The sequence below is a fragment of the Mobula hypostoma genome, chromosome 2 (genome assembly GCF_963921235.1).
Source record: "Mobula hypostoma chromosome 2, sMobHyp1.1, whole genome shotgun sequence".
NCBI lineage: Eukaryota > Metazoa > Chordata > Chondrichthyes > Myliobatiformes > Myliobatidae > Mobula > Mobula hypostoma.
This window is the reverse complement of record NC_086098.1, coordinates 144,075,560-144,092,042: the sequence shown is the minus strand read 5'-3', so window position 1 is coordinate 144,092,042 and position 16,483 is coordinate 144,075,560. Positions and strand designations below refer to the sequence as shown.

The following is a 16,483-nucleotide window of genomic DNA, read 5'->3' as shown; positions in this document are numbered from 1 at the left end:
TGATTACTTGAAGGAAATACTCATTCAGAATTTTCATTATCTTCTGCTTGCCCTCTCTTACAATTCTTTTTACATCATATATGATTTTGCTTGGTATTTGATTAAGCTCTTATTGTCAAATACTATGACAATTTGTTAATGATGTTTTACATCTGAAGCACTGCTGATTTCTTATATCACCATCCTTTTAAAGGTTGCTGCCTTTTGTTTCTTTCCATTCAATAAACCCCATCCGCTTTCTTCCTCCAGATAATTGCTGAGGTCATTGCCTCTCCCCTTTAATTTGTTTCTGACTTGGAAATCCAATTAGAGGTCATGCCTTTTCAAGCTGAGTTTGCTAGACTCTTCTGTGTATTTATCTGGCATGTTCGGTGTTCTCAGCTAAAACTTAAATCACAAACGCTGCGTATTTCAAAGCTACATGATTGAAAATACACTTATCCACAGAATGAAATGAGTATATTCGGATCCTCGGCCTTTGCAATCCATAGAATTAATTTGTGCTTCCCAAGTGTCAGTTGTATATTTGGATTGATGACTCCCTTTCCTTAGTCCACATTGTCACATCCCTTCAATAGATGGACAGATACTTTATTGATCCCAAAGGAAATTACAGTGTCACAGTAACATTACAAGAGCACTTCTTGTAGCCAGCCTCTGTGTTGGCGCTCCACTCAAGTCTGTCATCCATCTTCTGCGTGCAGACACAAAGATATCCACTTTGAGTGAGACTTCCTCTAACATAAAAGCACCTAGATTTCTTGGACTTTGCCTGAATTTCATAATGCAGTGAGATTCAATGATCACCTGGTGCGCTTTCAGTGCTCAATCTTTAGATTTCGGGAGGTTATCCAGAGTACAGTGTACGTGAAGCGGACTTCCTGGCTTATGTTCTTCAGTGATGACTTCCAAGCCAAAGCAGAGCCCTTCTGTGATGATGCCAAGCAGCAACTTTCACATAAAAAAGCATTAATCTGGAAATTACTCTTTCAAAAATTCATAAGGCCAGACTAACTGGATGTGCAAGTGCTTACTTTCATCACCATTAATTACAGTCTAATAGAAATCTGTTAGCAACGCAGAAAGACAGTGCTAAGATTGAGCTGAGCTATTATTCAATTGAAAAGAGGAATAAGTTGGGATATGGATGGGCTGAATGGCCTGATGACCGAGCGCGAGAAGAGAATGGCAGGAAATATAGACCTTGGATGTAAAGGGATGAAGCCATTTAGAAGTAATAAAGCTAACCTGTCCCAGAGGTGGTTGACAAACTGGAATATTAATTGAGTATTTTGTATTGGGGTTTCCCAAAAGGATGGGTGCTGCTAAAATGTCAGCGGAAGGCAGGGTGGTAGAGGTAATGCAGGGGATGATGATTCATAAGGACACAGGACTAGAAAGGCTACCAGATTAAATTTAACACAGAAGTATGAAGTGATAGAATTTGTCAGAAATAATTATGGGAGAGATTATAGATGAACTTACACTCTGAAGTGTATGTTGGAACAGAAGGACTTGGGTGTACATATTCGTAAATCTTTGAATTTTGGCAGATGGTGAACTTGTAGATCAGGCAAGAAACCAGAATGGTGGAATGGGATTAGAAGCCATTTGGCCAATGCCTCTTCCTCTTCATGTGTTCTTTTGGTTAGCTTTGTAATGTAGGAAATAAAGCAGCTCACGAGCATGTAGAAATGTGTTAAGGATTGTTTAATGTACCTTTGATGTTAAAAATCTCTTAAAGTCTTATCGGAAAGACAGCCCCCTTTGTGTTGCACTGAAGAGATCCTGATCTCTCCCCCCTCCACCAAACCTGTGAAGCAGAGATCCTGTTGAAAGCACTACCACAGAGAGAGCTTGATAGGAAAAGATTTCAAGTACAATCTCAAAATACTTTGAAACATGTAACACTTCAACAGGAAATGTTGGCCCATGACCAATCAAAGTGGAGAAGGCACTGAGAACCTCAGGTACATGCATCAGGTGCACATGGAAGCCAAGTGTAAGTGGTAATATTCCAAAATACTCTCCATACGCCCTATCAGGCACCTCCTGCCCTATCTGTGGACCAGTCTCCATTTCCTATTTTGGCGCCTCTATCACCTACAAAACCAGAGTAGAAGTAAGTGTTCCCGCATCTGATGGACTATTTAAGAAGAAGTGTGTCTGCAGTAAGACTTGAACCAACAACATTTTGTCTCAAGCAACTGTACTACCAACTGGGTTGCATCTGATACTTAACACCAAAGGGTAGTCTCTGATGTTGTGGTGTTTTGTTTTATTGTTGGATCCTTCTGGGATGTTAATTTATATGCTTTAACATGCCTGTGAAATGTGAGGTGTTGCAATTTCGGAGGACAAACCAGGGTAAGACGTACACAGTGAATGATAGAACTGAGATAAAACAAACCAACCTGAAAATACAGATCATTAATTCCTTGAAAGTGGCATCAGAGATAGATATGTCATGAAGAGAGATTTTTGCAAATTGGCCTTCATAAATCAGGACACTAACTACAGGAGTAGGGATGTAATGTTGAAGTTGTGTAAAGCAGTGTGTAGTCTAACAGTGAGTGATCATCTTAGTTGTTTTTCTTGTGATTGCAAGACCCTGTTGAACTTTGTTAATGTGGGATGCTGCAAGTCTGATTCACTGATTTATTGGTGGACAGTGAGGGAGCTGCATGGGTAGGCATAAGACCAGAACTTAGATGAGCTGAAGGGCCGATTTCTGTACTGTGCTGCTCAATGTCTATATGGCTTTAAATCCCAAAAGAAATGCTCAACTTTAAAAATCAATTAATGCTTTGCTTTGTTAAACTATTACCAAAAGTTACTTATGCATATTGTGACAATCTGAAGATATTCCCATTGAGTATTTCCTCTTTCTTTTTAATTTCATTCTTCAGAGCAAACTTTACATGGATGGATTCAGGAGTTTGAAAGAAGGAGAGCCTGTGGAATTCACCTTCAAAAAATCTTGCAAAGGCCTGGAATCGATACGGGTAACAGGCCCTGGAGGGACACCGTGTTCAGGCAGCGAGAGGCGTCCAAAAGGGAAGATAGTGCAAAAACGGAAGCCAAAGGGAGACCGGTAAAGCAATAATTTGTATTGTTTGCATGTGCTTTGATTTCCCCCCTATTCCTTGATTAAGTTGGAGACGTACAATCGTGGTCAGGTAAGCGTTTACCTCCGCTGCAGAGATATTAGAATCCAGAATACCAAGGCCAAGTTTATGATCACCGTGTGAAAGTTATTGTTTTCTGGCAGCAGAACAGTGCAAGACATTAAAAATGTACTGTAAGTCACATTGAAAAAGCAAACAAATAGTGCAAAGGAGGAATAGCAAGATAGTGATCATAGAATATTCAGAAATCTGATGTGAAAGGATGAAGATGTTCATAAAACATTGAATGCGAGTCTTCAATGTCCTGTAGCTCCTCCCTGATGGTAGCAATAGAAGAGGTCATGTTCTGGATGGTGAGGGTCCTTATAATGGATGGCCCTTTCTTGAAATGAATGCTAACACTGCATTTGCTTTCCTTAGTACCAACGCAACCTTCAGGGAATCTTGCACTTATCATCATTATCATTATGTGCCATGTCATAAGGGGTGGACGATCGTGGTCTATGTTCCTGGCAAATTTTTCTACAGAAGTAGTTTCCCATTGCCACCTTCTGGGCAGTGTCTTTACAAGGCACGTGACCCCAGCCTCTATCAGTACATTTCAGAGAATATCTGCCTGGCGTCAGTAGTCGCATAACCAGGAGCTGTGATATGTACCGGCCACTCATATGAGCATGTTCCCATGGCTCCATGTGACCCTGATCCAGGGCGGGTGGCTAAGCAGGTGCTACTCCTTGCCCAAGGGTGACCTGCAGCCTAGCGGAGGGAAGGAGCACCTTACACCTCCTATGGGTAGAGACATATCTCCACCCCGCCACCCAAGGAGGTCATAGCAAGTCTCCTAAAACATCGAATGAAACAGTCCTTCCAGATGAGGCGACGCTTCACCCGTGAGTCTGTTATGATCATCTAATGTGCGCCTGGTGTGGCCTTCTGTACATCAGGGAGACCCGATGCAGATGGGGGGAGCACTTTGTTGCAAGCCTTCACTCTGTCCGCAAAAGGCAGGGCCTCCCAGTGGCTGCCTTTTTCAATTTGACTTTCCATTCCCATTCCAACATGCCTGCCACAATGAGGCCAATCAACATCTCATTTTATATCTGCGTAACCACCAACCTGATGGTGCGAAGATTGGTTTATCTAATTTCTGGTAGTTGCTACTACATTATGATTTTTTTCACTTTTTCCATTCCCTATTCCAATTATGCCTCTCTTCTTCTCTTCACCTCACCTATCCACCCATCACTTCCCTTTGCTATCCTTCCCCCTTTCCTTCCATAGTCCACTGTTCTCTCTGATTAGAGTCCTTCTCCTTCAACCTTCTACTACTTCTGCTTATCAGCTCACAGCTTCTTATTCATCTCAGCTCCTCCACACACCCACCTCCCCCCTCACCCCTCACCCCTCACCTGACAGTGACAGATCTATTTTACAACTGTAGTGTATATCTGACCAGCTACCGCAAATGACATTTTTCTGAAAAAATTACCTTGATTTCAGTTGGAGAAGTTGCTGTAGCTTCTGACATTTTACGCAAGTCATGAACCTGCAACAATATAGTAGATTTTGATCAAATGCTTATGGACAAAATTCAACCCCATTAACTTCATCCTCCTTGTACGACAGCTGTTGTTCCATCATCTTTTGCATTTGATTTCCTTTCACACTTCTTGTACCTGGATCCTCCGTCTGGCGATCCACTGAGATGTTCATTGTCAGCCGGCAATAGGAAAGTTAACGAAATGTTACAGTAGGATGCTATTCTTTGTTTGGAAGTGGTGAGATCATAGCAGGAGTATTGTATATTGTATTGGTCTTCTTTCTTCAGGGAGATTGTTTTTATAAGGAAGGGTTGGTCTTGTATACAAAGGAATTTTATTTATTTATTTATTTACTTATTTGGCGATAAAGCATGGAATGGGCCCTTCTCTCCCTTCGAGCCACACCGCCCAGCAATCCCCCGATTTAACCCTAGCCTAACCACAGGACAATTTGCAATGAACAATTAACCTACCAATTGGTACGTCCTTGCACTGTGGCAGGAAGCCCATGTGGTCACGGGGAGAACGTACAAACCCTTTACGGGCTGCAACGGGAATTGAACCTGGGTCGCTGGAACTGTAAAGTGTTGTGCTAACCACGACGCTACCACGAAATCTCATCCCGTAGAAACATAAAGGAGGAATTTGACATACTTTTTATTTTATTTTGTTGAAGTACAGCATGGAGTAGGCATTTCCAGCCCTTTGAGCCACATTGCGCAGCAACCCCCCTTTAACCCTAGCCTAATCACAGGAGAAGTTACAATGACCACTTAACCTACCAATCAGCACATCTTTGGACTGTGGGAGGAAACCGGAGCACCTGGAGAAAACCCAGCAGCTGATGTAGAGGAAGGAGTCACTGTTTTAAAATAGAAGTCAGGGACAAGATGATTTTTTTCTCTCTCTCTCAGGAATGGTGGAAGCAGAGTCTGAAGAGATTCTAAGGTGGAGGGCAGATTTTTGATCAGCAAGGGGGTGAAAGGTTTTAAGGGTAGCGAGGAGTTGAATCTTCAGTTTGGTCAATCATGTTCCAACAGAATTGCAAAGCAGACCTGAGAGGCCAAGTGGCTCACTGCTGCACTGCGTCTTGACATGTACGTGGGGCACAGTAATAATCCTACGTGGACACCAGGCTCTGGCTTGGAATGGCCTTTGGCTGAAGCAGAATGGGAACGCAGGATGCTTCCAGGTGAACCTGTGTCTTCTGCTCGTTCTCCACACTGAGTGCACCAGGTTTGACTCTTCCCCTGCTTCTTAAGTCCAGATGCTCTGGTTAAATTTATCCTGGCCATCAAGAGGGATATTGAACATCTGTAGGTCTTTTCATTGGAGCAAAGCTTTGACCTTCTGTCAAGCCAAGGCTGTTCCTTTAGAGCACAGTTTGAGGCATCTGCCTAGCGTGCCCCAACCACTGAAACCACTCTACTGAACACTGAATCTGTAGGACAGTGATTCACCGTTTGTGTGTTGATGATAAATTGCTCTCATGTTACCCCCGAACCTCCTGTGATGGCAAAGACTTAACTTGCAAACCTCCACTCTTAATTTAAGTACGTAACCCAGCTTTCATAGTCGTAAAATGCAACACAGTATATTATGTCTTAAGACTGACCTCACATTCTACCTCATTATGGCCTTGCACTTTGTTGTCTGCCTGCATTGTAATTTCTTTAACTGCAACACTTTATTCTGCATTCTGTTATTCCTTTTTCCTTGTACTGATCTGATGAATTGACCTACACAGGTGGCATGCAAAACAAAGTTTTCCATTGTATCTCAGTATCAATAACAAAAAGAAACAAACTACTAATTATTACTAATTACCTCAGATTGTGTTGCTTTCTTGCTCCAAACACATTCAGGAAACTTTCCGAAGGATATGGAGTCATATTGAGATATAGTACCAAAACAGGCCCTTCTGCCCATTGAATCTGTGCTGACCATCGCAATTTACACCAGGGGTTCCCAGCCTGGGTTCTAGGGACTCCTTGGTTAATGGTGGGGGTCCGTGGCATAAAAAAGGTTGGGAACCCCTGATTGGCACTAATCCTATATTTTATTCTCCCATGTTCCCATCAACTTCCCCCAGACTCGCATCCGCATGTGGTGCAATTTACAGGGGCCAGCCTGCAGACCTTTGGAATGTGGAAGGAGACTGGAGCACCCGGAGGAAATGCACCTCGTCACGGGGGGAGTGTGCAGAATCCAGGCAGACAGAGGTCAGGGTTGAACTCGATTCTCTGACGCCGTGAGGCAGCAGCTTTACTATCTGTACCACTGTGCCGCAACTGGAACAGGATGATTAAGACTCTGCCAGTGCAGACACCTGCTTGCTAACATTTCAGCAAAGATAATTATTCCACATTAGTAAATGTTTCATGGTTTATTTATGCAATTAGAGACATGGTAGTGTTTTATGGTGGACAAATAACTTGATTGTTCAGAGAATTTGTACATCTAAAGAAAAAAGCTGGGCAACACAGGCAGCAAATGCAAAGAGTTCCAACAATAACCTTTTATTTTCCAGTCACGGGTACCCAGCTCTGTGTACTTAATCTCTGTTAATTGTAATGATTAGCTAAGAGATTCTTAAATTTACTGGTAAGTGGAAAGAAGTAAATTAACAAGCAGGAACATGGAGCAACAACCAAGATTGACATCAACACCATCCTACCAAACGATGGAGTAAGTGCGAGGGGTTAAACAACCTACTCCTTCTCCTAGTTCCTGTATTCCATTGTGCAACTCTAGATTGCTCTGCGCCATTGCATAATTTCTAAATACAGTCGGCCCTTCTTATCCGTGGGGGATTGGTTCCGGGACCCCCTGCGGATACCAAGAAAACGTGGATGCTCAAGTCCGTTATATAAAATGGAGTAGTATTTGCATATAACCTACACACATCCTCCTATATACTTTAATTCATCTCTAGATTACTTATAATACCTAATACATTGTAAATGCTATGTAAATAGTTGTTATACTGTGTTATTTAGGGAATAATGACAAGAAAAAATGCTCAAACAACGAGTGCTGGAGAGAGAACTTCTGGGTTTTCCCAATCTGCAGTTGGTTGAATCCGCGCATGTGGAACCCGTGGATAAGGAGGGCCGACTGTATACATTTTTTGTCTTATCTTTAATGAACTTAATTTAGAATTCACAATTATCCTGGTATGATTTTCCCCTTTTTTACTTTTGTATTTAAGTTAACTGCTAATGCTACTTGGCTTTTGAGGTGGTGGCGCTGCTAACTCAGGCAAGATTAGCATATCAGAAGGTGACCCTTTGGTGGAATAGATAATGACTTTTAAATGTCAGCAATTGTCCCAGAATTCGATAGATAATCAGCTGACAACCAAGGTCCTGAATGAAAAATAATAATGTATTTATGCTTTTCAGATCATCCTTCCTCACAGCGTTCACGTATGATATTTCTAATTGTTTATCTGTCCTAAAAAAAAACTGCACCTGTTTACTTTAGTTTCACTGAGCAATAGTGTCAGTTACCCCAGTTGAACTCTCAGCTTTCAGGGGATATCTGGGGGAGCACTGGAACCACAAAGGTAATGAATGCCTTGGACTAGGCCCTGGTAAATGGGAGTAATGTAAATGGTTAGTATGGGCATGATGGGCCAAAGGGCCTCTTTCGGTGCTGTGCAGCCCTACAATTCTATCATCTGTTGCTTTATTAGAGAGTCTTTTAAAATGGCACTTCTACTGTTTAAATGAATAGCTATGCCTGAAATGTTGCATAATACAGTATTAATGGCATTGATAGCACTGGAGTTACATTATTTGGCAGGCCAGTAAGAAGCCCAGATCAAGATTCCCATATATAGGTCTTCATGACTACAGGTAAGATGTCGTCTGCACAAAAAAAAACATTTGCGGAAGCCTGTGCTCTCAGCCATTTCTTGACATCAAATGGAGTGGATTGAACTGGCTGAAGACCGACCTGTGATGATGGGGAATGTCAGGAGGAAGCTGAATTGAATTATCTGTTTGGTACATCTGGCGAAACGTAATTGCAAATGCTTCAGCCTTGTCTCTGCTGCTCATGTTGCCAGCCTTTTCTGTTTTCTGGGAACTAAAGTCTTATGACTAAGACAAGGAGTGCTTTCAGCTGAATCACAGCTTGACACCAAGCTCTTTTAGACAATTTGCAAGAGTTTCAACTCATGTGACCTGACTGCAAGGTGTGCCTGCAGAATGGTGACTGCATTCCAGAGCAAGTTCACTGGAATTGAACTGAAACTGAGTTTAAACTCTCAATATCTACTTGTCTGGATCAGTCTCCAGGACCCGTTAGCATAAAGAGCTGTTTAACTGCATGCTCTTTGCACATTTTATGGCAAAATAAATTTTGTCCTCAAATTGTTTTATAAGAAGAATGAAATATTCTTAATGGGAATATATTTCCACTGGAATAATTAGATCTTGTTTTACAGCAGTGTAATTGCACTGTTTGATCCATGCCATTGACCTACCTTAAGTCTCACTAACGAAAGAATATTTTAAGAGTCCAGTACCTAATTACATGGGAATATGGAAGATTTTAACTTAAGTGATACCAAGCACATTTGCTTCACTCTTATGAATGATCCCTGTATTTTCTTGTGAATTTGAGTTGGATTTTGGTCGTACTTGTTAATGCACAGCCATTTACTATTGGCCTTGTCTGAGCTTCTAATGATCGGAGTAATGTTAGGATCTCCCCACTAGAGATGATTCCACTGTAGGGGTCTGCCAATTGAGGTCAATTATAGAATTACTTGCCACAGGAAGCTGTGGAGGCCAAGTCTTTATGTAAAGGTTGAAAGATTCTTGATTGGACAGGGCATGAAGGCAGGAGATTTGGGCTGAGAGGAAAAATGGATCAACCATGATGAAATGGCGGAACAGACTCGATGGGCCAAAATGGCCTAATTCTGCTCCTATACCTTATGGTCTTAATCTGATGTTAGGATCTGCTTGTAGGAGAACAAATCCATTGGGGATGAGTCAAAAGTCAAGGTTTGTCCATTGTGGATTAATCTGACATCAGGACTTTCTCATTGTTGATAAACCATAAAACAAAGGAGTAGAATTAGATCATTTGGCACATTCACCATGGTAGTGTAGTGGTTGGCACGATGTTATTACAACCCAGAGCTTTTCAGAGTTCAGAGTTAATTCTGACACTGCTCTGTAAGGAGTCTCTGTACATCTCCCTGTGGAATGCATGGGTTTTCTCCGGGTGTTCCAGTTTCCTCCCACAGTCCAAAGATGTACTGCATAGGTTATTGGTCATTGTAAATTGTCCCTTGACAATCAGGGTTGTGGGGTTGCTGGGGCAACATAGTTTGAAGGTGAGGTGCCTACTCCATGCTGTCTCAGTAAATAAAAACAAATAGATAAAGCGAATCTGCTCCACCATTCAGTTATGGCTGATAAGGTATCCCTCTTTTTACCTATAAACATTGATGGCCTTCCCAATCAAAGAACCTATCAGTTTTAGCTTCAAATATACCCAATGACTTGGCCCACCCCCCACCATAGTCATCTGTGGCAATGAATTGCACAGATTGACCACCCTCTTGCTAAAGAAGTTCCTGCTCATCTCTGTTCTAAAGGGAAGTCCCGCTGGCCCTAGACTCCTCCACTATAGGAAACATCTTTCCACATCCACTCCATGGAGGCCTTTCAATATTTGATAGGTTTCAATGAGATTCTTCTAAACTCCAGCGAGTACAGGCCCGGAACCGTCAAACACTCCTCATATGTTAACCCTTTCATTATTGGGATCATTCCTGTGGACCCTCTCTAGTGCCACCACACACCTCCTACGGGTGCTAAAGCTGCTCACAGTACTCCAGATCCAGTGTGACCAATGTCTTATAAAGTCCTCAGCATTATACCCTTGCTTTTACATTCTAGTCTTTGCAATGCTAACATTGCATTTGCTTTCCTCACTGCAGACTCAACCTGTATGTTAACTTTTAGACAGAGAACCCTGCACTCATCATCATCATCATCATCATCATCATCATCATTATATACCGTGCCATAAGGGGTGGATGATCCTGGTCTATGACCAGGATTCTTCTTGGCAATTTTTTCTACAGAAGTGGTTTGTCATTGCCTTCTCCAGAGCAATGTCTTTACAAGATGGGTGACCCGGCCATTATCAATTCTCTTCAGTGATTGTCTGCCTGTCATCAGTGGTCACGTAACCAGGACTTGTGATATCCATCACCAGCTCCCATGGTTTCACGTGACCCTGATCAGGGGGCTAAGCAGGTGTTCCACCTTGCCCAAGGGTGACTTGCAGGTTATGGAGGGAAAGATCACCTTTCATCTCCTTTGGTAGCAATTTATCTCTATCCCACTGCACTATCTTGCACTGGGACTCCAAATCAGCCTAGTATCTGCATCTGCCCATTAGGAAAGGGCCTAATGTTAGGGTCTGCTCATTGTGGATTTGTCTGATGTCAGAGTCTGCTCGTTGGAAATTGATGTGATGTTCTTGTCTGACTATTGGGGATCTGACTGATGTTAGGATCACTCAGTATTAGGGATCAGTCCAACATCAGGGTCTTCCCATTGGGGTTTGGTCTGAAGTCATGGTCTATCGATTGAAAAGTGGTCAGATTTTTCCATCAACTACTGAACTGGTATCTCGGTTTGGATCTAAGGGTTGGTTTGGTATCTGGGTTTAATCATTGTGGACTGTTTATTGTCTGAGTTTAGTCAATGTGTGTTGTTATGATGTCAAGGTCTGTTGATGGCATACCGGACAGGTGACAGTCACTGAGGATTGGTCTGGTATTTAGGATTATTGATTGGGCATTGGGCTGTTGTCTGGGTTTGGTCACTGGGAATCCACCTGGTGCCCAATTCTGACCAACGTGCAATTGTTTAATGGCAGTGTCTGCCCTTAGGATTGAATCTGAGTTTGATTGTTATGGAGCACTTTATCATCCGAGTTTGCAGACTAGTTTGTGTCTGTAAATTTGCTACTGTGCTGCTATTGGACTGTCATTTGGGTTTTTGGAACTGTCCTGATACAGGGTCATGACCCAAAACGCCAATTCTGGATCCAGTTTGCCAATTTACCCTGAAACTTCTTGCTTCTATTCTTTTGGATCAGTCTCCCATTGGGACGACTTTGTCAAAAGCTTTATTGAAGTTCATGGAGATTACATTAACTGCATTGCCATTATCAATACAATTTGTTATCTCATCAAAAAAAAATCTGAAATTGTTTAGACAGGATCCCCCTCCTCCACTGCAACAAAACCATATTTCAGTCTTTGACTTTTCAGTTGAAGATGAATCCCAACTGAGTTTTTCCCAAGAACTTACCACCGCTGACTTAACACTCACAGGCAGCCTGATGCTGAATAGAGAATTTTCTTTTGCAGGGAAGATTTCAGAAGCAGTATTTGAGGGGTAGTTGACCTATAGTTTGGACTGAAAATTATAAAATCAGTTAAATTTGCAAGACCATAAGACATACGAACAAAATCAGGCCATTTAGTCCGTTGAGTCTGCTCCACCATTCAATCATGGCTGATCCTTTTTTCCCCAAATGTAAGAGCATCACTGATTGAAAGAAACAAATAGGTGTCATGAAACTGCTTGAATGAGGTTGTAGTAATCAATATGAAAGTAAACCGAAATCAAAAGTCACCATCTCCAATCATCGCCAAAGAGCAGCAATCAGAAAAGCAAATAAATTGCTATTCTATGTACCTTAAACAATCTGAGTTCAAGTCAGAGAAATATGTGATTAAACCAATACTGTAGTCAGACGACGGTGTTTATTTCTGGGCTATTGTGGCGATGATCCAGTGTAAGAGCCAGGATTGACTCTTCAGTGAAAGGCTGCTGAAACCCAAACTTTTCAGCTTTGAAAAGAAGTAATGGAGAGCTGGCCTTGGAAATATCCACAAGGTAGGAGGTATTTGGGAAAATGTGAATATGCAATATTATTTAAAATTAAATACAATTTGTTGAACATGGAAACCTGGGATCAACAAATACAGTGGCCATTGATTAGGTCAATGAATTTTTGAAATTTGGGAACTGGTTGTAACCAATAAGCTGCAACATTCTGTGGCAATTCTCATCCTGGTCTGTGCAGTAGTTTCTAGAGTACTGACAAGTTTCCGTGTGCTTTTGAATGCCACTTAAGAATCTCCAATATCACCAAACATTATAGACTCCTGTTCAAATACTTCAGAGATTTGACAAAGGTCCACTTACAAATAACTGGCACCACAATTAAACAACCCATCACAAGATGAATTTCTGTCCGTTGTTGGCAAAGGGAAATATCTAGAAATGGCAGCAATATACTGAACCTACCCTTCATTTTGTGATGGAATGAATTTCACCTCAAATGTTGAACTGTACTGTATTCTGCTCTAACCTCAAATTAGGTTACAATTTCTAAAGCGTTATTGACAACATAGAGTTGTAATGGTCACACAGTGGTTCTGCTCCTTTTTAATTTAGCGGTCAAGTTCAATACTTATGCTACCAATTTTATTCATAGAATGCACTTCTGTGCACTTCACATAGAACTCTGTGAATCTGCAGACTTGCACTGAAGCAAAGTTTTGTTCTCGTTAAGCAAAACACAATTTCCCTTCGATTGCCTGGTGCAATAAGGGACTCCCACGGCAGAGGGGAAGGGATAGAAATTTGTCTTCATTCACAACTTTTAGAGGCATAGTTATTTGTACACTCCCAACAAGGATCAAGTCTTAACCCAAAGACTTCCACTTTTTGACATTGCCAGAATTTTATTTCAACCTCAGCATTAATAGTTAGATGGTAATGCTGTTGCTTTTAAACTGCTCTGAAAGTATGTTTGTAAAATACAGGTCACTGTCAATGTCAGCTATCATTACTTTACCCTATTGGACAAGATCTGCAAGTAACTCCTATAAGAAACTGTTGGACATCAGTTCATGTTGTTGCCTCTGGCTTTGATGATAATGACGGAACATTCCCTAGGTGTCCTAATTTATGAAGGATGCCTTCAAACCACATGGGAGCTGGAGCTGGTTTTCTCCAAGCTTATTTCAACCTCTAGACTTTAAAGAATTTGCACTGCTTAAACTCAAGCAGGTATTGTGATCTTGGCATATGGGTTTAGTCTATTTGATCATTGGTACAGAAATAGAACATTCTTCCTTTTTGTTTATGAATATATATTGAACTGCCCTTATCATAGGGGAAAAAACCTGGGTTAAGGTTTTATCTAATGTCTCACATTTCTTCCATTTGTCAGAAAAATGGTGTGATAGGTTATATGCATAAAATAAAAAGGATGAATGAGCTTTGTCAGTCTGAGCAAATAAGAGAAGGTGAAACTGACAAACGGTGATTTGAAGCAAAACTCAAGAGATGAAAAAGGCTGTTGGACTTGAGTCCTCAGATAATGTTTGAGTTTACTTGGGAACTGGTTGTGACCAGTGCAATGTGCTGTGGCATTTCTCATCCTGGTCTGTGTAGTCATTTCCAGAGTACTGACGAGTTTTCATGTGCCTTCTAACCTGTTCTGTTGTTTTCTCAATGAACTATCTCACTTCCTTCTCCTGTAGAGAAATCCATCTGATAAGATGCCTCCAACAACAATATTTGTGTTTGAAAGTCAACCCATTAAAGTCCAACTTTTAACTCTGAATTTAGTTATCCCTAAAGTGATAATTATTTGTGTTAATCATACCTTGATAGATTCAGTGGTGTAATGGATCTGCTTATGTTTAAAGAACAATTTGGAAGTTCACCAGCAATACAAGAATTCTCCCTTTCACTATACAGAGTTAACGTCTAGCTTTAATATCTAGTCTTCTTATTATAAGCATCATCAAAAGGGCATTTCATTGCAAAACTTATTAATCAGATAATTCCTGGAAGTGCTAAAAATAGTACCTTACAAGAAACATCAGCAGCGTAATTGTTCAGTTTGTTTACAAGCACAGCTTTGCTCTTTGTATTAGTTTATTGAGTTCTGATGCGCACTTTGCCCGTGAGCAGGTTCAGCAAGATCACACGGAAGGTGGTCTGAATGCTGCAATAAAGTAGAATGTTGTGATATCAGCTGCCCATTCAGAATGGGTTTTCAGTTGTGTAACACATTGATTGTGTGACCTTTCCTGAGGATTTTTTAATTTGCTTGAAGAAGATCGATTGCTTGACAATACATCATTAAAAAGACTGTTCGGCTACTCTGATTGAAATTTTATTGATTTACTTGCGTCCGTCAAAGTGAGAGACATCAATATGAGGAATGTTGCAGCATTTCCTGCATGTGGAATCCAAGCTTGCTGTCTAGTCAGGTACATATATCTATCTATCTATCTATCTATCTATCTATCTATCATGTGAAGCAAGACTTCTTTTTTGCTATTTCTGGACAATATACTTTCATCATAAGACTATAAGACATGGGAGCATTTGAGCTGTTGAGTCTACAGAGCCATTTGATGATGGCTAATCCGTTTCCCTCTTAAGTCCATTCTCCTGCCTTCTCCCCTGAGCTTTTCACTCCCAGGCTTACAAGTGCACCTCTTCTGAAACAATTAGAATTCATACAGTTCTCATCATCATTACGCCCACCCCCCAAATGTGGCAACCAAACAGAGGAGCACACTTCACGTGGCTTCAGGGAGCATGGCTGTGTTTTCAATTCCCCATCTCACAAGTTTCAAAGAGGAAATTGGGGGAAAAGGATCTGGACAATATTTTTTAGTTTTGTGTAATCAGGGAGAGTTCACCTACCAGGAGCCCAACAATGAAGGGTATACATTGAACCAAAATTGTAAGCCAAAAAGTATTTCTTCAGAAACAGGACTCAAAAATTAAAATACTTTACAGTGATTCTTTTGAAGTATGCTTTAGTGGCTGAAGACTCAGGTTTATGTACTCTTAACAGGGACTCATTGTAATTGTAGTTTTTTTCTTCTTATCACCATATGCCAAAAAACAGTAAAATGCTTTGTGTTGTTATGCCACCCAAGTAGATTTATTCCATACTTAAATATTCTGAGGTTGTACAAAAAGGGAATGCAGAATTTGGTGTTACAGTTACAGAGAAAGTGCGGTGTGATAGATAAAGTGCAAGGCCCATAATGAGGCAGAATGAGAAACCAAGAGTTCGTTTTTGTCATTCAAGAGTCTTAAAAGAAAGAAGGAATATTTCATATACAGTGGGTTCCTGTTAATTGGACCTTCAGTTACTCGGAGCAGCTGCCCTTTTGGGACAACTCTTAGAGAACAAATACTGTTTCCCCTTTAAGTGCTCAGACATGTTTTGTTTACCTAGGCTCAAAATATCCTTGCTCAAAATGAACATTCTTCCTCATCTCCTCTACCCAATACGAATGATTCCAGTCATTTTTACCCAACAAACACTTAAAAAAAAAATAAATGGCTGGTTTGGTTCTTTCATTTGGAACAAAAAAAGACCCTGTATTAAAATGTCTTAAGTTACAGCTTCCCAGTAGTCCAGGGGGTCTGGATTTTCCAGACATCAAAAAATATCAATTAAGTTCCATTTTATCTTATGTGGTTGACTGGGTTTGCAGGGATCCCTCCTCAATCTGGCTGGACATTGAAGCTTCACAAACAAAATGCCCTCTTATTAACGCAAACAACAGGAATTCTGCAGATGCTGGAAATTCAAGCAACACACATCAAAGTTGCTGGTGAACGCAGCAGGTCAGGCAGCATCTCTAGGAAGAGGTAGAGTCGACGTTTCAGGCCGAGACCCTTCGTGTTAGTCCTGACGAAGGGTCTCGGCCTGAAACGTCGACTC

General features: G+C 41.1%; 1 protein-coding gene across 1 annotated transcript in view; it reads left to right on the top strand.

The window, feature by feature from the left end:
• Positions 1-16,483, top strand: part of LOC134357462 (protein lin-28 homolog B-like) — a 238,824-nt gene that overhangs the window by 143,347 nt on the left and 78,994 nt on the right. The window contains exon 3 of the mRNA XM_063069074.1: positions 2,910-3,094. Within this exon, the coding sequence (XP_062925144.1) occupies positions 2,910-3,094 (185 nt within the window). The remainder of the gene's footprint in view (positions 1-2,909; positions 3,095-16,483) is intronic.